The sequence below is a fragment of the Sinohyriopsis cumingii genome, chromosome 2, assembly GCF_028554795.1.
Source record: "Sinohyriopsis cumingii isolate HCF-2022 chromosome 2, ASM2855479v2, whole genome shotgun sequence".
Classification (NCBI taxonomy): Eukaryota; Metazoa; Mollusca; class Bivalvia; order Unionida; family Unionidae; genus Sinohyriopsis; species Sinohyriopsis cumingii.
Genome location: NC_142962.1, coordinates 90,922,599 through 90,947,139, shown reverse-complemented (window position 1 = coordinate 90,947,139; position 24,541 = coordinate 90,922,599). Strand labels below are relative to the sequence as shown.

General features: G+C 36.4%; 1 protein-coding gene across 1 annotated transcript in view; it reads left to right on the top strand.

Annotated features, from left to right (window-relative positions):
* LOC149805354 (dual E2 ubiquitin-conjugating enzyme/E3 ubiquitin-protein ligase BIRC6-like) overlaps positions 1-24,541 on the top strand; it is a 221,346-nt gene that overhangs the window by 29,711 nt on the left and 167,094 nt on the right. The window contains exons 8-14 of the mRNA XM_089949602.1: positions 209-304; positions 3,345-3,559; positions 5,276-5,406; positions 9,792-11,141; positions 12,357-12,620; positions 19,899-20,118; positions 21,932-22,490. Coding sequence (XP_089805728.1) covers positions 209-304; positions 3,345-3,559; positions 5,276-5,406; positions 9,792-11,141; positions 12,357-12,620; positions 19,899-20,118; positions 21,932-22,490 — 2,835 coding nt within the window. The remainder of the gene's footprint in view (positions 1-208; positions 305-3,344; positions 3,560-5,275; positions 5,407-9,791; positions 11,142-12,356; positions 12,621-19,898; positions 20,119-21,931; positions 22,491-24,541) is intronic.

Here is a 24,541-nt window from a genome sequence, read left to right as displayed (position 1 = left end):
CATTACAAGTAGGAAGTTATTAGAGGTATCCCAAAATTTATATAGTCGGGTAATATAACATTAGAAAAGAACACTGCCCCAGACCGGTAAAGCTGTCCATAGTGTTTATGGACTTACTTCCCCTGGACTGGTGAACCGGTCCATAGTGATGAAAGGGTTAAGCACATCAAGATCTATATGAGACTTGGTATGTTCTTTTTTTTTTCAGATTGAATGTGTCAGTTCCACTAGCTGTGACAAGTTTGTGGCAACTTCCACAAGAAATGGTCATGTGGTGATCTGGGATATAGGCCACATTTTGAAGGTATCGTTTATATTTTATTTATATAAGGGAGTAATGTAGTATTACTCCAAGCACTGGCCTAAAGAGAATTACTCAAGACTATATACTTATATGCTTATATATATATATTATTACAAGGATGTATATTAAAATCCCTATGGTTGACGAATCTAGGGACATTGATTACCACAAATAGTACTACAACTATTCCCACCCTAGCGCTAAACAAGCAATTTCAGTAATTTGCTCCATTCTGGTTTTCTGCTTGGTATCGAACCTAGGACCTTTGAATGCAAGATAAGACAACTATCACCTGCCTGCATGTTCCAGTGCCCATATTACCACGGCCACCTCCACGTCACAAAAATGTTTTTGGTATCCATTCATATATGGCACTAGAGTGTACAGACACTCTCGAAACTTAGATATATACATTATTTGTCCCAAGATACCTTGGCACTGGCAAGGTTAGGTTTTATTTATATAAGGGAGTAATGTAGCTTTACTCCAACCACTGGTTTAAAGAGAAATACTCTTAAGACTATATACTTATATATATATTATTACAAGTATGTATATTAAAATCCCTATGGTTGATGAATCTAGGGACATAGATTACCACAAATAGCACTACAACTATTCCCACCCTAGCGCTAAACAAGCAATTTTAATAATTCGCTCCATACTGGGTTTCTGCTTGGTATTGAACCTAGGACCTCTGAATGCAAGATAAGACAACTATCGCCTGCCTGCAAGTTCCAGTGCCATACTACCACGGCCACCTCCACATCACAAAAATGATGTTTTGGTATCCATTCATATACGGCACTAGAACGTACAGACACTCGAGAAACTTAGATATATACATTATTTATCCCAAGATACCTTGGCACTGGCAAGGTTAGGTTTTATTTATACAAGGGAGTGAAATAGCATTACTCCAAGCACTGGCCTAAGGAGAATTACTCTTAAGACTATATACTTATATGTATATTATTACGAGGAACATTGATTACCACAAATAGTACTACAACTATTCCCAACCTAGTGCTAAACAAGCAATTTCAGTAATTCGCTCCATACTCGGTTTCTGCTTGGTATCGAACCTAGGACCTCTGAATGCGAGATAAGACAACTATCTCCTGCCTGCTATATTTGAATGCTATCTTTTCTTTGCATTATAAATTGTATCACCCTTCATTGTTCCAGTGCTAGGTTAAGTATCATCTGTCATTGTTGGGTCCCGGATGTATTTTTTATTTTTTTTGGTATAAAGATTTATATTTTAGATAATAAAGTTGCATGGTGTGGGAAAGCTTCGGCACAAGAAGGCCCCATGGGAGACTCACCACACCTGCTTAGTGTGCACAAGATTTGCATGCATAGACATTTGTCCTGCCTGTTGTTATTGGTCTGACACTGTATTGGACTTGGCTGAATGTTCTGCACTGATTAGGGGAGGAAGAGCTATATCTCTTGATTGCCCATCATCCTGACATTGGTTGCTATAGCATAACTTTACTCAAGTTTGTTGGAGTTGAACCAAATTTGACATGCATCATTATATTGAGGAGAGTTTCATTTTCATCGTGCTTTGATGACATCTACAAGTGTTATGTCCCTTGATTGCCCCATCCTCTTGACTTTGATGCCTGCAGCATAACTGTAGAGCATAACTATACCAAAGTGTGTTGGATTTCAACTAAATTTGACTTATGACTTTATTTTGATCAAACCGTGCACAAATCTGATTTCCAATGTTCAGTGATATTATTTATAGTACTTATGCCCATGATTATCTGTTATCTGAATGTTTGGTTACCTGAGGATGACTTTACCAGGGATTTTCGGATTTCAGGCAAATATGGTATGTGGCTTTATGTTGATGAGACCTTGAATGAGTTTGATTTCCATCATTCCATTGCAAGGAGTTGTGGCCACTAATTGCCTATTTCCACCCTCCACTGATTTAGGTTTATAAAGAATTACTTGACCGTGGGTGGATTTGAACCAAAGTTGGACCAAATTTTATATTGTTAAGACCTTGAAAAAGTTTGTTTCAGCATTCACATAATCATTTAAAGGAGTTGAACCTCTTATTTTAAATCCTCATAAATTTTGTGACTTCAGCATAATTTAAGTATGTAATATTAAGTCAAATACATTTAGCGTTCACCATTCTTTTAATAAGACCTTAAATTAGTTCAATTTCTGGTATTACACAACATATAAAAGAGTTATACCCTACCCAATTGTATGTCCTCTGGTTACTACAGTATTATTTTACAAGGGCTTTTTGGATTTATACAAAATTTGGCAGGCAGTTTTCTATTGATGAGGCCTTGAAATCAAATGAATTCAATTTCCAGCATTCCACATTATCACTTAGACATTTGAGTTATGACTCGTATTGCTTGTACTCCTAAACTTTAAATCTGCCACATTGCATTACCTAATGTTGGATTTCGATCAGATTTGACCTGCAGCTTTATTTTGATATTGCCATAATTGAGTTGGAATCCAGCATTCCACAGCATTGAGAGTAGTTATGTCCTCTGAATGCTCATTCTGTTAACTTTGTTTCCCAGCACAACTTTAAGTTAGTGTGGCCTTTGTGGTACATCTGTCACCAATAGCTGTAGTATTTCAGAAGTTTGTTTACCAAGTTTACACCATACACATATTTGGAATATAACATTATGTGCTTCCCTGCTTCATGTATTTCTGCACTTGGTTCGTGCAGGATGGGGCCATGTTGTAACATGGAATTATGCCTTTTGATACATTGACTTTGAAATAAATTTATCAGATGTCAGAACAAAGGTAGTGATTTTTTAAAAAGAGTTCAACAGTTCCTTGTAAGAGGTTTGAGAAAAAAGGTGCTTGAACGAAACATTGCTAGGTTTACAAAGCTCCTCAGCTGAAACTGTTTGCTGCAGCTATTCTGGTGTTGTCATCTTTGAAGCAACTGTTTACTATGATACATTTCTTGAAAAAAGATTACTTTCTTATGTCAATGCTCAATGGCTAACATGCTGTATTCAAACTATGTCCACTACAGAAGTATAGTCAGTTCAGCTTGGATCCCTCTGAGACAGTTGTGGCCCTGAAGACTGGTGTGCAGGTGGAACGATGTCCTTCCAACATGCCTTCTCACTCTCAGCATCATCAGCAGCAGCAGGAAAAGGATAATAACCCCATCAGCACTAGCAGCTGCAAGTTTGCGGACAGCCTTGAAAAACAACCCATCACTTCATTTCCACAGGGTGCAGAAGGGTACAGAACTTTCCTCCATCATATTCCTTAAATCTGTATTGTTTTTAATAGATTTATGAGGCCACAATGTTGCAGTACAGTCATTGTCATAATACACACATTCTATGAAACATACCTTGTGCTGATTTCCATAGAAATCACAGCTTATTATTTGTCTTGCTCATCACCCTTTTGGAATAACTGTATAAGTTTATTCCTACTGAGAACTAACTGCAGCATGACAGAACTTGATGAATGATTTTTTTTAACACCATATGACAGTTAAATTAGAATAAATTAATGTAGTTGCACATATATTTTTAAAATAATAAGATTGCTTAATTATTTGCTTCTTTGTCTAATAGAGAAAAAAATGAGGTGAAGGTATGTTATGTCAACTAATTTCAGCATATCTGACCAGTGTTATAACTCAAGTTACCATCACATCCATTTTGTGAGAATTGGGCAGCATATAGAATTCACTTCGTCTTCCTGTCCATGAAAGCCCTTTAAATTTGAATCAGATGGTGCTGTACTGCCCTCAGATATTGTTTGCAGTTACTAAAATTAGAAATCCTTTAAACAGCATCTTCTTAAAAACTGTTAAACTGATTTTGACCAAATTTGAAATAAGGCATTTTGGCTTAAAGGCCTTTCATTTTTTACACACATACGATACGGCATCCAATACAAGCAGCGTTACATAAAATAAACAACATTCAACTGACTTTTTATCAAAAACTCAGTATTTGACAGAAAGCATTTGCAAGTGTGATTCCAATCCAGACTGCATTTGTCTTTTAGACGGATGTCAACAGGTGAACAATTTTAAACGTACTTGGGCCTCTTGTTGAAATGCAACCTTCATTTAATCACTAACCGCTCTTGTGGCTTAGTAGTCAAAGCGTCCACCTTGGATGCAGGAGGTTGTGGGTTCAATCCCCAGCCGAGTCATACCAAAGACTTACAAAAAGGGAACAAACAGCTGCTCAGCATTAAGAGGTCAGTGTTAGGACTGGTCAGCCTGGTGTCAGGATAATGTGACTCTATGGGACATTATGCTACATGCCTGCTGCATGATGCCTCAGTGCTAGACATTACTATAAACTGCCACACTGCAGACATCGTGGTAATATAACTGAAAAATTGTTTAAAGCTACGTTAAAGACACATTTAATCACTCTGTTAAAACATGCATGACATTTAGAAATATGTCAGGTATGTTATCAATTTATTGCTGATATATTGCATGGTTATCATCTAGAAGTTTTGTCTGGAATTATACTGGAAGTTATCTTCAATAAAGACATTGAAAGTTCCTTAGCTTTTTCAAATAATTATGTCATATGTTTAAAGAATGTTTTGATAAAGTAAATATAATAAAAATATCAAGTGAACAACTTATTGTCTTAAAAGTCCAATAAAGAATTTAGAAACTTTGAATCCCCTTTTTAGTCCTAAATATCCAATTAAATTGTTACTAATTTTAACATGGAAACAAAAATGTTGCAAATATTTGAGATAACACAGGAACACCAATTTTTCTTTCTTTAGAATGGAAGAATGTATGCATCACTGTCAGCAATGATAATAATGATAACCAAATTAACTATGATATGACTGTACAGATTTAGCCACTAGCTTGCAGCATCATTTTAGTTTCGGAATCCTCACACTCAATATTTTCACAATGATAATTGAAAAGTTATGATTTGCCTGTTTTTCTTCTTTACCCAGAGTGGATAGCACAGATGCCATGTCAGTCAAAACTGAACCCTCTACTCCTGTCACCTTCACCACAGGGAATGATGCCATGTCAGCAGAAGGACTGCATGATACTGCTTCTGAAGTGGACTTTCTCACTCCAGGTAACAAACACCTGTACACACCATCAAAGAGCTTTAGTTAAAGACACTAAATCAGAATTGGAACCCAGTATGGCTGCTGCTAAGAGTTGTTAAATGCCTGATAGCTGTTGAGCACATCTACTCCATTTGAAGGTTATGGGACTGAAATGGTAGCAATAAAGCAGTATAAAGGGCTTATGTTTACCTTACCATTTCACTGTTAATTAAAAAAAATGGCTGGCATTTCATGGCACTTTCAACATATTGTCTGCATGGTACAGGTGAAAATGGACCCAAAAATGCTATCCCCAAGACAGGATGAGGCAGGTGACCATGTCTAGCCTGGGTGGTCATAAAACCTATAACCCTAGGACTATGCTTTCAAAATGGCACAAAAACGATTGCTGCAGGATGAAAAATTATAAAATTGTAATGTTCATAATTAATTGGTCATATCTTTAAAACTGCCTCAAGGATTCAAATCAAATTTTGGTGCATATCTTCATTCACTTTTATTCATTGAAAGCAATGTAAATATAAACAGTTCCTTTTCCTTTCAGTTTATGTTGTGTTTGTGTGTGTGTGCATGCTCACTCACTAGTGGTTCACATCTTTTTGCAATAAGATTCTTTTGAATAAGTTTTTTTTTTATTGTAAAAATTATTATGCAGGAAGTACTTGAACATTTTTTAAAATCAGTTTCTTTTGTGCACTAGTGCATATAGTCTGTGGAAGTAATTTAGTCATTGTAAAAATAAAAAGCCTTCTGATTGTATGTATTTCATTTTGAAAACATATTTGTCTCTCTCCTTTTTTCAAATTTTACATATGATCATATCTGACTCCTTTCATAATCTGTTCTGATTATACTGTTGGTAGTATAAATGGTCTTAAACTGCAAAATGTTGATGGGTAATATTTCATTGGTGGATGGTTGTGACAATCGGTTTTTATGAACTGTGTGTTAAAAGGGAAATATGGCCTTCAGACTTGTTACCACTCTTTAATTATTAAAGTTTAAATGTAAAATCAGGATTTTAAACTTGTTATTACTATTCCAATTATTCTAAATGTAAATTCTGGCCTTCAGACTTTGTATCACTGTATTAATCTTTAAATTGTAAAGTTAAAGTCTGACCTTGAAACCGCTCTGTGGCCTAGTGGTTAGTGCTTCTGCCTTGGATGCAGGAGGTCATGGGTTCGATCCCTGGCAGAGTCTAACCAAAGACTTACAAGAATGGTACTAACAGCTCCCTCGCTTGGTGCTCAGCGTTGTTAGTGTTAGGACTGGTTGGCCTGGTGTTAGGATAATGTGACTGGGTGGGACATCATGCTACATGTCTGCGGCATGATGCCCCGGTGCTAGACATCACTATAGACTGCCACACTGCAGACATCGAAGCGATATGACTGAAAAATTGTTAAAGCTATGTTAAAAATCCAAATCTCACATACACACACATAGAGACCTTGAAACTTCTTATTAGTCTATTAATCTTCATTAAATTTGAATGTAAAATCTGGCTTTGACTTGTTATTACTATATTATTTGTCATTAAATTTTAAGGTAAAATTGGGCCTTTGAAAGTTATTATTACTTTAGATATCTTCATTAAATTTTAAAGGTAAAATTAGGCCTTCAGACTGTTACTAGTCTACATTCCTTAGATTGCCTCTATATTTTTGTATTTGCTAAATTTTCATCCACTATATTAAGATGGATATTAATGAAAACATTGTATGCATAAGAAGTCTGCATTCTATTAGTGCATAATCTAATCTTCACATGTACATTAAAAATTAATAGATACTTGAAAGAGAGACATTAATTTATTCATGATAAATATACAAATACTATTGATGCTGTATTCTTTTGCTTATTAGTTAGTTTAAACAAGCCTATGATCTAAAATGTTGGGCTGCATTTCACAAGCCATTTTGATCAAGGAGAGACTGTGTCATTTGATGAGGTTAAGTTGTCTTGTCATTTTGTAGATGGTGTATAACCAGTATATTAATCTCGTATCATTCAAGATACCATATATACTTGCTTGTAAGATTATTATATACTTGCTTGTAAGATGAGTCTAACTGCATAATGCAGAAATTCAACGACACATGCATGCTGTTATGTATATTTGATTTAATTTATATTTGATTTAATTTAATTGTTTGTTTGTTAGTTAGAATTTTTTTAATTCCATTACATGCTATTGTAATGTAATTTTATTTACTGGATTTGACATTTTCCAGAAATTTCAGTTTGATCTGACTGTTTTTCTTAAACACCTAATAATAGAAACTTTGTATCTAATGCTGACCTAGTTCCTGACCTTGATTCAGAATCAGTAAGAGTTGAAGTAAACAACTTTTTTAAACAAAATTTATTTATTCTTTCCCAGAGTAAATATCATTGGTTTTAGTCAAGGCCATACTGGGAGTATGTGATGTTAAGCATGTAAAAAGCTATGTTGTTCAAAAACATGATCATGTGATCCACATCCGGGCATCTGTTTTGTGCTGTAACTAGATTTATTATTGATGTTTTGAGAAACAATAGTTATTCTTGCCTTAACACTTGAGAAGTAAAGTGTTTTCTTTTGTGACCATTTTTTTTTTTTTGATTGCTAATTATTTTGTTTTCTTCAAATTATTTTGATTCCAAGAGATTATTTTTCCCTGGAAATACTTGTGCTCTAAATTAATTCTTGGACTTGGACAGTTATCGAAATTTACAAAGAATTCAAACACTGGAATATTATTTTCTGTGATTCAACAAAGAACTGTTGACACATCAGTATGACACTGACCACAGCATATGTCATCACCTTCCATTTTGGATATCATTGGGATTTGAACTGTTTCATTAGGACTTTTTATTATTAGGACCTCTATTTTTTTCAATTCTTGGATTCTTCTTGGATTATTTTTGGAGTAGTTGTGTAGAACCATAATTTTATGCTCGGTTTTACCTTGTTTTTCTAGGGAAATAAATTATTTCTTGTTACTATTTAAAAGAACCTAAACGTAACAATGCACATGAGTTAAATAGACCTGGCAGCACTAGTGTGGCAAATAATGAGAAATGCCAGTTTTATGTCGCAAATGCAATGCTGTCTAGAAGAAAAGGGCAAACTTTTGGTGTTACAAACATTGAAAAGTTAAAGACAAATTTTTATAAACTTGTAGGCCAGATATGCTTAAGGTTCATAATGTAATAAATAAAGTAAACTTGGTTGATTTATTAAATTTTGTACTTGTGGATTTTCTATAAATAATTGTTGTGATCTATTGTAAATCTATTTAAGCTTCATTTGGCAGATTGATACACTTGTGCTTTTTAGATCTCAGAAGTTATAATATAACTAATGCAGTAAAAATATGAAAAGCATGCTTGCAGGTATGTGAGTACACAAATACAATATCTGGACAAGGAAACATAGGATGTGAATATTAATAACTGATGCCTGAATTTCAGTCAAAGCAGGTGTCAAGGGTCATATAGCCTGGAGCAGATGGGAACCTCACCCACATGGAAAGTTCATCCCTACACCCCATTACGTACTTGAATTATGTTGCTTTCACCTGTCATCTTGATTAGCAGATGAAAAATTGGGTTGGGGTCTCTGACATTACGAACTGTCTTTAAAACTGGAGCGCTCCTGTGGCCTAGTGGTTAGAGCGTCCACTTCGGATACACGAGGTCATGGGGTTTGAACCCTGGCAAAGTTGTATCAAAGTCTTATAAAAAAGGTACTAACAGCTGCCTCACTAGGCACTCAGCATTAAAAGGTTAGTGTTAGGACTGATGTCAGGCTAATGTGATGGGGTGTGACATCATGCTACATGTCTCGGCATGATGCCCCAGTGCTAGACATCACTAAAAAACTGTCACGCTGCAAACATTGTAGTGATATGACTGAAAAATTGTTAAAGCTGTGTTAAAATCCAAATCCAGATCCAGTCTTTAAAACAAATTTTTTAAGTTCTTTATATCCATGCTTTAGGAAGAGATGTTTTTTACATGTACATATATAACATTTGGAGAAAGAGCTGAAGGTAAACAAGATATACCATAAATCAGCCCCATCTTACCTTGAGTTATTTGGGGTCAGATGACAGGGTCATGGAAACAAATCAGAGCTTTTTATCCCCTAAAAGGTAAAGTTTAAAAATATTTAAAGTTAAAAAGCATTTTGAGAAAATTAAAGTTATTGAAAATGGGGTTCATGCGGTCTTTCTTCATTCATTTGATGTTACAGCTGCATAGATTACTAAGTGCATTGTATCTGGTGTGTTTTAGTGCACCGACAATACCAGGGTTAAAGACTACATATTCAGCTGCTGTAGATTCTGATAGCATTAATATGCCATGGTAATGAAAACTGTACACACTGTATTTTCAGATGCCAACTGCAAGTGGAAGCGACCCTGTGAAGATGTAATAGTAAGTTCTCTCTGCTTGGTTGAGAAGCTTATTACAAGTAGAACAAGCACATTGCAGCACACCCGACAAGGGGCCAAGCAAGATAATGTGGCGACAACTCCCCAACCTACTCTCATTTGTGGAGTTTCACTCCGAAAGTCAAAGCTTTCCATAAATTCAGAGGCACCAAGGCATGATGCTGAAGCTTCAAGGACTACAGATGTTCAGTTAATGAACAAAGTAAATGAAGTAGTTAGTGGAGACCATTCCTTGCAGATAATAATTAGCTCTGAAAATAATTCAGATCAGTGTAAGTGTTCCCCAGAGGAAGAGATTTTGAATGCTACTTTATTTCTACCATACATTTTAGTAACGTCAGTCTGTGAGGACAATAAAAAATTGACAAAATTAGCCAGCACAGACTCATTAAAACCTGTTGTAAGTACCAGTAATATTGTTCCAACACTTGGAGCCCTAACAATGAATCAGGACTGGGATCTTTTAGACCAGATGTACTATTCTGATCCGGATCCGGATGTTCAAATAATCGGATTCACTCCAGGTCCAAGTTCGGTGAGCACAAGTGGCCAAACAGAGGCAAAATTTACCTTGGAAGGAGGGTATGAAGAGAGCCAGGGTAAAACCTCTTGTGTTGATGGTGCAATACGGAAAGTTACCAGTATTCCCAGTTCTGGTACAATTCTCCAGTGTGTAGAACTTCCAGAGGCTTTCCATTTCAAGGATATGGAAGTGAGACAGATTCTACCAACACCAGATGGGCACCATATATTAGTAATAGTTTCTAATAAAGTTCTAGACTCCAGTGATTCTCTTGTATCTGTGATCTCTGATTCCTCCCAGACTTCAGAGGAGGGGTACACAACCTGCTGTGAGAATTCTGCAAGTGCTGAGAATGCATCAGTGGACAGCACTAGCAAAACTTCTTGCAGTTTATCCAAGTGGGGTGGAATTCTGTGTTATAGATTGGAATTTGACTCCGACTGCCACTATGCAAGTATCAATGAGAGTCCTTTAGCAGTGTATTGTTTTGAGTCTGCTGATTCTGTCCAAACTGCAGTGTTACTGCCTCAAGACATCAGTGACCAGTCAGAAGATGAGTTGACTGATTTAGTTGAAGGGGAGACTAGTCAAAGCCTTGAAGTTTCCAGGAAACCAGTTGGAAGTGACTCCTCTAGTGAACTTCAAGGTTTAATAGCTGTGATATTTTCCAGTGGAAAATTATCAGTATATACTGTGAATAATTTTTCCGTTTTGGCTGAAATTTCTCCTCCTGAAGAGGACCGGTTTACTGGAGTAACCTATTGCTCAGGTGAGAGAAAATGATGACTTGTTTTATAACCTTTTCATTTCCTTGCTCTTCAGCTGTTGGAGAATATAAAAAGATAATGCAAACTCTGCTTTCAGTTTTATTTTTCCACTGTAAAGCAGAGCATTTAATGTATGACTGTCCATCTATTAACAGCTTAGCTTCCATGTACTAACTCAAGTTCTAATTCACATAACTTTACCAGATTTTCCAATTGGTCTGCCCCATTGAAGACTATAACCATATTTATTTGGGGTTTCAAAGTCAAGATCACTGGGACTAACAGAATCAGATGCGTTTCCATGCAATAACAAGATCAGGTTTATATATCTTAACTTTGCATGTGCATTGCTCTAAAATAACACAATAAAAACCTTTTGATTTTGGGGTCAAAAGGTCAAAGACCAAGGTGTACGTGATCAACCATACCAAAATGATTTGAGTACTGCATGACACACCTTCATGAACCTTTGCTAATGGGTTGTCAAATGAGGTATAGAAAATGCTGTTCATTTAGGGATGCCAAGCTCTAAGGTCCAGATTGTCATATGTGAGAAAGTTAGTTTCTTTGGAATAACATGGACTTGACCAAATATATGTTTGCCAAAACTTTTAGATTTGTTGCCTTTGGTTATACCAAGAAGTGTATTAATTCATTTTTATAGGTCAAGGTCACTGTGATTTGACCAAGGGAAATAAGCTTTTGCATGACAGCTGGAATATTATTGAATATGCATTCTCTAAATTTCCTTGGTTTGTTCTTTTTTTTCTTGAGAAAAAGAAGTCCCTATGATTCCAAGATTAAAACGTCAAGTATCTTCACCATGACCCTTTTGGCAGGCATTTTATGTACAGTATATAGCACTTTGTGTTCATAGTTTTTTATAAACAAAAAAGAAAGTCTTTTTGTACAATTTGAAACTGTAAGGTGACCTAAAGTTTATGAGTATGTCTGTATGTAATACATTACTTACCAAAATGAATTAAACAAATCGTGAACTTAGCAAATGCTTATTGCTGTTTCCTTTCAGACGAAGCAGATGTGGTTATGTGGTCATGTCTTTTTATTCAGTGCAATATTGATGCATGGAAGTTCAGAATTTTACTATATCATTATATTGATGATTTTTTAAAATAAGCTAAATTATTGAAAACCTTGCTGTTAATACATGGTTATGAAAAATTCCAGAGCTTACTGTATACTTCACCTGTTTATAGGCTTGGACCGTCTATGTGTGTGCTCAGCTCTGGGGAAGCTGTATCTCTACCAGCTGAGTGAAGATCTTCCAGAGTCTATGGAGAACCTTGTAGAGGCAGGGGGTAATTCCTCTCCAGTCTACCCATCCCCATCCCAAGCAGCTGTGGCAAAGCTCAAAGAGAATCGACCATCAACCCAAGATCTGCCAGAAGCAAAGGCCACTGCTGCTGTCCTGGACAGCAGAGACTCCATACCCAATAGAAATAGACTCAAGCAGGGAACAGGTATCTAGGCAGATCTCACTTTAATCTGAGGTTTAATCTGGAAGAAATTAGAAACATTTTGGACCTTTTTTTTATGACAAGGAATAATTACAAGTTACATGTTTTATGCCACTTTGCATCTACCATGTTGGAATGGTATACAATCAAATTCATGTTGTTTATCTGTACCTTGGTTTCATCTTCAAATACATTGCCTGATCATAGTACCTTTGAGGAACAGCTACCACTTCACAATTCCAGCCCTCCCAGACTAAACTTTTTAGTTAAGTAGCTTAATGTTACTTGCTGACATAGGTGGCAGTTAGTGATCTCCTCTTGATACAGGGGTTGATGCCAAATCTGTGAAAAACTCCATTTACTACTTCTATTTGTCCAGAGTAGAACATTTTCTACAAACAGAGGCCTCGCAACCCAAATATAAGTAGTGTGACCCTGCAGTAACATACTCTGTTATAACACGAATTCGGATGTAATCTGATAGTGGCGTGCCTCCCAAAATATCATACACACGTATCTTAATCATACAAGAAATAAATAACATGTGAAAAGTTTATTATCATTTTGGGGAGATGATCGCTTAAGAATTCTAATATAAGATGATTGTGGTAAAGCTCCTGAAATTTCATGTATATATATTTTTCTCTTGCATGATAAATATTTCTTGTCTTTTTAAAAGTAAGAAAAATAACATGAAAGAGTTTATTCAGGGACCATGCTGGGCTTCGCCAATGTCATAAATTGCGATTTTATCTTCCTTCTTGGACACAAGATATACCATGTGGTGATTTTATTTATGCGACATTGTTGGCTGTTTAAACTTGTATCTTGTGTTTGAAGTTGAGCAATTCAGAGGCACCATGAAAGGAAACCACAAACTTGATATAAAATGCACTGAAATCAATCTATTGTTACATAAAATAATTCATTATTCATATTGACAAATCATCTCTGTGTTTCCCTTTACGCACATTTGTGCGTCAGGGACGCACGCTGGAGAAAATTGATGCACACATTTTGTTACCATGCTTTTTTTGACGCAAAGGATTTTCATAATATGATCATGATTTATTTAATACCCAATGCATTGGACGATGGATGGCATCGTATATACTTCGCGTATAGGCATTGACTGGTTCCCGGTTTGTTTGCTCCCTGCCTTGCGCTCCTCTATTCGTATAGCAAAGTGCAACGCAGGGAACATATAAAACAATGAACCAGACTAGCATAGGCAATGTTATGACGGAGTAGCTTCCCCTAATCTCATGAGCTTCTCGTGATTTCCATCGAGCTCAGCAAGCTGTTCTAGATATTTAACATCAAGGCTCGTTGCACTAGAAAGTGATCTCCAGATTAAAACGTCGTGCACTAAAAAGCATTAGCGAAGAAAGTGAAAGAAGCAGAACACAGAAGAGTAAATGTGGATCTAACTTTAATGAAAAATGGAGAAAATTATTCCCTTGACTGGAATATTCATTATGATTACCGGTGTGACTTCTGATCGCGTGATTGCAAAGACTGCAAAAGTGAATAATCCTTTCGTGACAAGATTTTAGAATTTTTAAAAATAGGCCCTCGTTCGCCATAAGATATCTGGAGAACACATTATAACCTAAGACATTATTTCACAATAAAGAAATCAGTAAACTTGCAGAGACAAATGCGTTATTTGGATTACAAAGTCAGCGGGTCATTGCAGATTTTGTTGGTTTTTAAATTTTACTGCAATAAAATAAAGATCTTAAAGTTCAAGTGTAACTTATTAGAAAGAAGATGAATCCGCATCCTCCTTGATATTTGGATAAATGTGTTCTAGGACGAAGTACAGTGAAACCTATGATAGTACACATTTGATGAAAGACCGTAAATTAACTCCCATTTGGTTAAAAAGATTTATTTGGCATTTTGTATTGGCTTATATGTAATGTGTTGGGCTATAATAATGTTGAGGAGACTGTTAAAAGTACGACTTAAAAGAAAAATGAACTAATAAAATTATTCTTTGAATGGACAATGCATTTGTTTGTTAATTGTGCATGTTGGTGTATTTGTATGTTTAGAGAAAGAGAGAGAGAGTATGTTGTGCAAGTTGCAATATCCTATTTCAAGCTGAAAAAGTACGAGTCGTATGAAAATTTGTCAGTACATTTTTGACCCCCACATTTATTATTTGACCCCCCAGTTTTGACACCTAGGGGTTTTTTGTACCCTCAATTTTACACCCCTGGGGGATACACTGTCATCTTAACACTGCATTGTTCCACCGTAATCTGCTTAAACTGACATCTGGTCTGAGTACAGTATGTTGTGATACACACCAATAGTCCATGGGACGCTCCACAATCAACCAACCTTTGAAGGCAGGAACAATAACTGCTACAATAGACAAAACGACAGCTAATTCCTTTTATTTTGAAAAGAACCCAGAAAAAATAAATTTTGTTGCAAATTCAAGGAAAACTTTTTGCCTTTGAAGCACCGATCATTCTTTATAAATACTAAAAAATCAACACAAAAAAATCTGTCTCAATCATTGTTCTACAATTATTTGAGGTTGACACCACAATAAGAAAGAAGCATTTGTTTCGTCCCCCTTAGCTATCCTTTAGCTGTTACTTCAGTAACACATGCATCATTCATCAAAGAAAGCCAACTACAGTCTTCAATAGAAACACCTTTTGTCAGAGGAAGTCTGCACCAAACTTAAATAAAGCATTGGAATCTGATGGATTGTTGCATTTTTCAAAGTGACTGGAATACGTTTATTGTGCCATGAAAGTTTACTTTTTGCAAGAAAAAAGTACATGCTTACAATCACTACCAATGATACATGGTTCTCACGCTACCAGAAAGTTGGGAGAAATGATAATTTTTTTCTCAACCATGAAAATTCCTTGAATTTTGCAAATATTGACGAAAGTCGAGAAAAACCCGGTAATTTTCCTTCACAACTTAATGCTCAAAACAATTACATAATAGGGTCATAACTGAACTGATTGTGAGTTAAATTTATCGAGTTCTAATCAGAATATTAGCAAGTTGGAGTATGGATCATTTGGGTGCTTGATGTAACTATATTTGTTGAGACAATCCAAGCACTCATTAGATTAGATTCATCTAGTAGACTTTATTGTTTCACAGACAGCTCGATATCCGTATTTATTTAAATGGAAGGTATGAAAACCAGTCTATCAGCACAGGAGGCCAACATGGTGGCGTTAAAGCATAGCCTCTTAGCAGATTGGCTAGCAAACTTAAATGTTGTTTAACCGAGTCATACCTGCATGAAATCGATATGAAAATTATTTATTTTCTCAGAAATGGCGATAGTATTAAAATCTTTAGGTCTTTAATCTGCTGAAAGATGATGAAACTAATGTGTTAATGCAATTTGAGCTGGTACTAGCAATTTCTATTGCATGTCGCACAAGCACACACAATCTCACAACCGTCATTTTCAAATATTGTAGAATTTTTTTAAAATTAAAGTTGTATACTGGTTGTAATAATACAAAAACGAAGGAGCACAACATTCTCTATTTATTCTGAGGCCAACTTCAGAGTTTTGTTGTATCACGTGACTACTACGTTGATGTGCTCTCTCACGTAGGGAGCATGCAAAGCAGGGACCCAGATTGCTCTGCTTGATGAATCAGACTGGCTTAGTTTCTTGTAGTTGTTCTCGAAATAAAAATGTTGAGAATTATATGTTCTTTCTGGATTTTACGAAAGGTATCAGATTTTCATTTAATTTAATTGAAATTTTGTACAACAACATTATAAAGGAGTTTGTTGTTGATATCACATGACTATTGGGCTTCTGATGTTGTTGTTTCAGATTTGTGAAGTAATGTGACTATTAACGCAAATGGCGAATACCGGGTCAGGTTTCATCTATGCTGAGTTTTATCTAGTCTGTCAGCGGAATAAAGACATAACATTTATAATACTTGCCATTTTTGAGAAAATAAAATGCAGGTATAAGTCAGTATAACCTAGTTTAAATTTGCTAGGCCCCGCTGGTAAACTATTATACGGTGGCGGCAGATTCAAATTTTTTTATATGTAATTGCTCTGAACCTACACTCCATCCAAAATGTCCAGATGTGAAAAATGGGGTTGGAATATTCGAAGGAAACCCGGATTAGAAAAATTTTGAATCTCTGAGCTGAACTTTGGTGTGAAACTATTACACGGGTACATGTAGCTTGAAGTATTGGTTTAAGATCTTAAATGGAACACAGGAGAAATGGGAAATTGTTGTCCCTTTTATTATATGTTAAGAAACGATAAGAACTCATGATAACAAGAAATGACATTGTCTTCATGCTGCCCTTATCAGACATCCAGGTGGGTTAAAGGCTTATATTCTTTGCTGCAGAATGTATACATCTTTGCCATAATAATCAGTGGACCTAGCAAGTGGTTTCAGAGGGATTCTGTGTCACCTTTAGTGCACCTCTGCCACTGTCCCGGGGCTCTTCAGCTACCAATGTCTCCACTCTCCAAAGACCCACTTAAAACAACCACTTTGCAACAACAGATCAACAAAATTCATTGGGGCCCCGAGTGGTCTAAAGCTCTCACCGTTACGGATCACTGCCATCTCACCTCTGTCTGCGCGAGTTCGAGTCTCAGATTAGGCCAGTGTGGGTACGTGAGAAAGCTTGCCAGTAGCTTCTCATGGGTTGGTGGTTCTTTCTGGGGGTTTCCCAGCTTCTTCCATCATTAATACTGGCCGCCATGTATAGCCTATCGTGTGCTGAAAAATGGCATTAAACCCTACAACAACAACAACAAAATTCATCAGAAAAGGGCATTTGAAATTGTTCACAGAGTTTTATTCTAGACTGTTTCTGGTCCCAAGGCCAACAGTACTCTCTGACCTGTTATAGACTAAAGTGCCCTCAGTCAATTCATTCATGCCCTATGGTTCAGAATGGGTTCTAAATGCCTCTCATGAGGGAGACTTCACAATCAGTGTGGACTTACAAGATGCTTATCTTTATGTCCCAATTCACAAAGCTTCCAGGAAGTTCCTGCAGTTTGCTTACAAGGACATAATTTATTAGTTCAGGGTATTCTCATTTGGTCTCAGCATCAGACCATGGCTATTCACACAACTGATGGACATAGCAATGGCCCTTCTACAGACCACATCCATGGTGACAACATCAAACCGTGGGATAACATCAGTAGAAATGTCAGGTGCATTATATCCTAGAGCAAGTTGTGGCATGCACAAACAACTTTCTTCTGGTGAAAGCTGGAATGCAGGATGCAAGCCCTGTCTTCGTGGCTGAAGTGGCTTATATGTTCAACTTACTCTGAAGCCTTGCAAGATTAGAGTGACCTCTTGAAGATTTTAATTTGTAAGATTAGAGCAATCTCAGCAAGCCTCATGTTCGAATGAAACACTTTTGATCAAAGTCATAGGAAAAGCAGTTGGCTGGCAGGTGGATTCAACCTTCTTCAGCTTTTATTTGAGATTTAGCTCAGATAGATCTCTGCAAGCCTCTTGTTCGAATGCAACATTTTGATCCAAGTCATAGGAGAAGCAGTTGGCTGGCATGTAGAGTCAACCTTCTTGAGCTTTTCTCTGAGATTTAACTTTGCAGAGACAAACTCTGGGTCTGTGAGGGTGGCCCATTTGACAACCAGATCCACTTAAGAGTCAGCACAGCGTTATGTCAGGAAGATTTCTTTACTCCCCTTCTTAATTGGATATGTCCTGTGTTACCTATCAGTTAGTAGAATAGGGTATCATTCACATGGGCAATCCAACCAAAATTCCCAAGAAGGATACCCGAGGTAGTGGCTGGATGCTCAGCATTCCCTCCTTCTGTTACCTATTCTGCTACATTTAATGTGATCAGGAACGTACTTGAAGGAAAAAGCAAATTTATAAAGTAAATTATGTTTTTTTTTAGAGAATCACATTACATAAAAACCTTCCCAACTACCCGACCATGCAAGCATCCATGTTCACATATCACTGAAAACTAGCAACACCTGGCAGAGGCACGGGCAGTTAATGGGTTATTTCCCTTTGTCTGTATGACATAGAGAGAAAAGATGATTTTTTTTTTGTCATTTTAGTCAGGCTGGATTTGGGAGGCAATACTCATATCTTACCATTAATTTGATCAGGTAATTATTCTCAGAGAAAAGTAATCTATGTAACAAATTGACTTTCTTATAGATTTTAACAAGACTTGGTCTGTAATCTTGAATCATCAAGATCTCAAATGGGTTTGATTGTTGTTTATAGCATCTGTGAAATGTAAAGAGAGTTGGTTCTAGTAATTTTATATTGAAGCCATGTATACACTTGGTACAGTCCATGCAATTAGTAGTCGTTTTTTATTAGAGGAGAGCAAGGGAAGTAACCTATGGTACGTACTATTTAGAATCCCCAGTTTGGTGTTATGAACAGACAAATTGAAAAGATACAAAACTTTAAGATACAAGATGCAGAAATTCAGGAGAATAAATTATACAAGAACATGAAACAAAGCACATTAGGCATTATTTATAATTTCAACTGAAAACTAATATAACAAGTAACACTTTAAGTTGACAAGTTGATAATAATTTAATTATATGACCAGTATCTTAAATACCAGATAATTACTGCAATCTTTTGAATGAAGAACATATTCAGATACAATTCTTGAATAATTATTTAAATTATTCATTGGATTTAAAAGTGCTCATTGACGTTTTGGACCAGAACACTACTTTTTGATTTATGAGAACTCATTTAGATACATTCTGGATACTATCATTGTGGTACACCAGGATTTTCAAGACTTGGAATTCATTCAGAGCATTCTATACTTTTGAACTTGTGATAGGACATTGATGATATTTGGGCTTTAATTCACAATACTGTAAATGTCTCTTAAATTTTCATTTTGTAGCTTGGAGAAATAAATTATTGATGATTCTGTTTTTAAACTTTTTGGTTTTGCTTCTTTGTGTTACATAGTTTAAAAGATAGAGTTAATAGTATAAACTATATCTTCCATAACTAGATGCTGTACTTTTTTTTAAATTGAAAGAACTTTAGACTATTATTGATCATGAACATACAGAACAGAATTACTTAAGCATTTCTTCTGGTGAAAAATATAGAGACAAATTGTTGACAAACATAGTGATGACAGTGCCCATAAAACTAAAGGCTGCCTTGAGTCCAAGTACTTGAAAGTGATATTTTATTTAATATTAAAAGATGCATCATTATCAGTCAATAGGTGCTTTTATTATCTTTTATAGGTTCAGAATTACTTGCCAAGCAAGATCTCAGTTTCGATAACCTAGTCTTACTACATCAGCTGACCCGGTTTGAGAATCTGTTGCCGCGATTCACAGCCACAGTGCCCCCCTGTTGGAATGAGATCCAGCAAGAGCAACAGCAGCGTCGACACCCCCAGCATCTGCAGCACCAGGGAGAGGCTTCACAACACACACGCACCTGGAAACTACAAACAGATAGGTTGGATTGATTGAAGTGATTTATTAGTGCTATGGCTGCATGAATAAAGTATAATTGTCTTGCCTGCAATTGCACATGCAAGTCATAGGCATTACTTTTCTTGTGGAGTGTGGCAGTATTGTCATCAGTGTTAGATAGAGTTTGGGTGGGTGGATGGACAAGACAGTATGTAAGGATAAGAGAGTTTGTTTTGCAGAACTATTACAATTCTGTGAATATAAAACTCTTCAGTAAAGCAGGTTGTTGGTCCTTTTTCATACCCATTTCACCCATCTCAACACACTGTCTGTCCATGGCATCGATGTAATGTTTCAGACTTTGGTCTTGGGTTGAAGGTGTGCTTGCCTACATTGAAATGGTAGTGAAAATATTTGGAGACCAACAAGGCAGTACTAAACATTTCTTATTCACTTCAGTAAAAAGGTGAGGCAAACATGTACTGCATTGTGTAACAAAGTCTGCAGTTTTAATTATAGTTTTTGCTAGACACATTGGAGAGGTGCATTTCATCTAATATCTTTAATTAATTTCCTAGATACTATGCCAATATGAATAACTTTTGGCAGTTTTCTTTAACCCTTTACCTCATAGAGCAAAGTTACCTAGTGTAGCACGCTATAAATAGAACACCTGTTACCTATTTGACTCCATACACATTGGCCTTCCTGTTAACTGTTAAGCAATGTAGTGTATGTTACGTTTAACAGCAATTTTAACCATTTTACATTTTTGGTACACGTCTATTTTGTGTGGAAAAATTTAAGAGTAAAGTCCGATTGTTATAGCTGTGTAACTATTTTTCATGGAAGAATTTTGTATGTGCTTTAAAATCTTGAGAGAACTCGTTCAATGTCAAGTCAGTGAGACCGCATGACCAACCGTAGCTGCCATTTCTCATACTCGAAATTTACAAGTTTTTTGTCTGCGTCTACATAACTAATTTATAGAAACTAATTGCTGCCTACATCAATATCAGAGCCTTTACCTAAGTTATTGAAGCTTTCATAGTTTTGATTCTATTCGTGAAAACTTCGTAAGTACTGAATGAAATCCGCGACCTCCATTTTGGAGAGTGGAGATTACGAACCAGTTACTTTAAATAGCAGATATCGACCAGAGCATAAACAGTAACCACGTGATCTGACGTAATTGTCATTCGCAGAAATGAATGTAGTATTTAACGGGGTTTCCCCAGAAGGTGGCGCTACGAAAATCGGCTCAAAATGGCTGATGTTTACAGCAGACATCAAAAGGCGCTTCCTTGCGAATGGAGTAGAGACGTCAAAAGGCGCTTCCATGCGAATGGAGTAGAGGTGTCCAAAGGCGCTTGCATGAGGTAAAGGGTTCATTTTCCCTTTGGTTTCGAGAAATTGTATTCTTGTACAGTCACGCTTCAGCTAGACATATACAGGGGTTTCCACCTCCCCAAACTTATTGGTTCCTTCTGTATTCAGTGTCATTCTAAACCATCCCCACGGTCTTTCCAAAGCCTTTTTCTCTTCTCTCCTCTCCAGTTGCCGCAACACCATCTTGAAACTGCGTTGTTTTCTATTTATTTCAATTTTTATTAATGTTGATTTAATATAGGTTAAATGTATGACTATACTTTTTGTCTGTTTATGCTTTTTTTTGAAATATGAAATTTTGAATTTCATCATTTGCAGCATGTATTTTAAACACACAAATTCTCATTTGTTGAAGAAAGTGCCTTTTCCTTAAACAGTAATATACCTGTTGCTAAAGGTACCCCTCTTATTTTCTCTAAGAAAATTCCTAGGTGAAGCATTGAATGCATGAATATTTTCTACTGCAGCAATACATGGGATGAACACCTGTTTGAGATAGTTCTTCCAAGGATGTGCTGTGTAGGACATGTCGATGTGAAATTCTCTTTTCATCCATTGTGCACCTCGGCCCCACATATAGAAATGACTTTACTAAAACAGAATGTCAGTAATCTGGGACGGCAATCAAGCCGAGAGAAATCTGAAGATTCTCTTGCTAGCTGTAGTACCAAAGTTAATTCTCATAGGAACAGTAGTTCTACAGGAGATGAATCGGGATCCATCCCAGTGGACAATCCAATTAATTTTGGTATTAGATTCTCGGCAGCTAATGACATGGATGGAAGCAGTGGAAGCCCAAGGGGTGGCGTTTCTGCAAGGAATAGTGTATTGGATCCTTTGTTTCTTGAAAGCCATAATGCAGAAATTCTGTGTGGACCAATTAATATTGCTACCTGTTTGGATTTGTCAGGGAATTGTGGACAGGTATCTTTAACAAGTCCCCAACTTCTCCTGTCCAAGCCAAGGTCCTTCTTACTTCACATCAAAGGGTTTCAGGACAAGACTGATGCACCAGACAAAGGAAAGGTATGTAGATACTCCTCAGAATATTCATGTTTATTATTTTATCACATACGTTGCTGTATACTAATAACCTTATTAAAGAGCATACAAGTTTAATTTTTATATGCCTGCTGTTAGGTAGAGCATCTAGTTATGGTGTCTATCAGTTCATTTGTTCATCTGTTCCTAATATATGTTTGCATCATGAATCATGCCAAATTTGTATAAATTCGAACACTTGCAGACCAGTGATGATTGAGAACTCCCACAAATTTCTTTAAAGTCATGCATATGAAATGTACTCTGCTCAGTATTCAATTTTTATTCATTGGTTCATCATTAATATGTTTGTCACAACATAGGTCACGCCAGTTAAGGTATCAGAGCTTTTCTTACATGTTTTTTGTAACTGTTTTCACATCTGGGTTCTTCTGCTTGGCATAGTTGTTAAAGTTATTTTTATGGCACATTGGGTACAGGAACAAACATTCTGTTGTGGTTTGAACCTTGCATCAAGGAAGTTGTACAAACGTGTTTATAATATGGGCTTCCTAGAAAACTCAAAATGCCCGGTTCCCTGTGTGGTTCATCTTTAGATGATTATTTTGTCTGGCAAATACTGGCTGATGATAGCGAGGATGACGAATTTTTTAAAGTTATAAAGTATATGAGATTAATGGACCTGGGAAGATATTAATGGAGATAGCAGTAAGTGATTTTGAACCTGAAAATTGTGTCAAATATGAGTCAAGTGTACATGCTGGATTGACAAAAACAGATGGCATGCTGGTCGACTTCCTTTTCATCATTATTTTGAAATTAAATCTACAAAAGGCAGGGGGCCCTGAGTGGCCGAGTGGTTCAAAGTGCTCTCCGTTATGGATCACTGCCTACTCACCTCTGTCTACGTGGGTTCGAGTCTAAGATTCAGCCAATGTGGGTATGTGAGAAAGCTTGCCATTAGCTTCTCGTGGGTTGGTGGTTCTTCTTGGTGTTTTCCCGGGTTCTTCCTCCACCATTAATACTGGCTGCCATGCATAGCCTATCATGTGCTGAAGAAGGCATTAAACCCCACAACAACAACAACAACAACAACAACAAAAGGCAGAATAACAAACCAAACTAAATTACAGCCAATTTTAAGGTAGAGTACAATTCTTTTTTCCTCAAACAATTTAGCACTGTGGGATCATGTACTACAAAACCATTTAGCCTAATTAGGAAGTAAAGATATTAGATCAAAATACCTCTGTCTGAACAAGCTGACTATGGCATTGATGGACTTAAAATCCTAATACAGCATCATGGAACATATAGCAAATTTGGCATAGTGGTCAGTAAAACATGAATTCAACTGAGTGAAACTTTGGCTGAGTTTATCTTGTTTGGAGAAGAAGTATCCAAAAGACAATATATGTGATCTGTGGAAAATTGAACATAACAGCCACAAAGAACAGTTTCCAAACTTGTTTCAGCTGGGTAAGCTAGCCCATTCAGATAGCAGACTGTGTTGGGGGTTCTCGGCACAAAACATATTTCATACACATGTAAAGAACAGAATTAGCTCAGAAAGAGTTAACAGATTATTACATATACAACTAGAAGTGACATCTTTTAAAGATATTTATTTAAGTTTGGGCTCTAACAGAGTAGAGCAAGAAGCAAAAGATATGGATATTGAAGTGTTTAATTAATATTGAACTATGATTGTTCAACCCCCCACTCATTTTTATTTTACACCCGCCCCCCCCCCCTTATTTTTGTGATAAGGGAGTGGATCCTCTCTTTAAATAAAATCCTGGCAGTATCTCTGAAGTTTGCCATCATATACCATTACCAGACTTTGTACATTGCTGGCATTTGGGTAAGGAAGAAACCTAATAATTTTGGGCTCAAATGATATTAAGGCGATTGTTACTGAATACAAAAATAGTTCTACATCACATACCTGGACCAAATATTCAGAGTGTGATGGAAGCCTAATGAATTTAGGGATTAAAAAAATTAAAGGTCAAGGTCACTGACAGAAGAAAATTGGTTTTTGCTTAGTAATATAGGTTTACATCACAGATCTG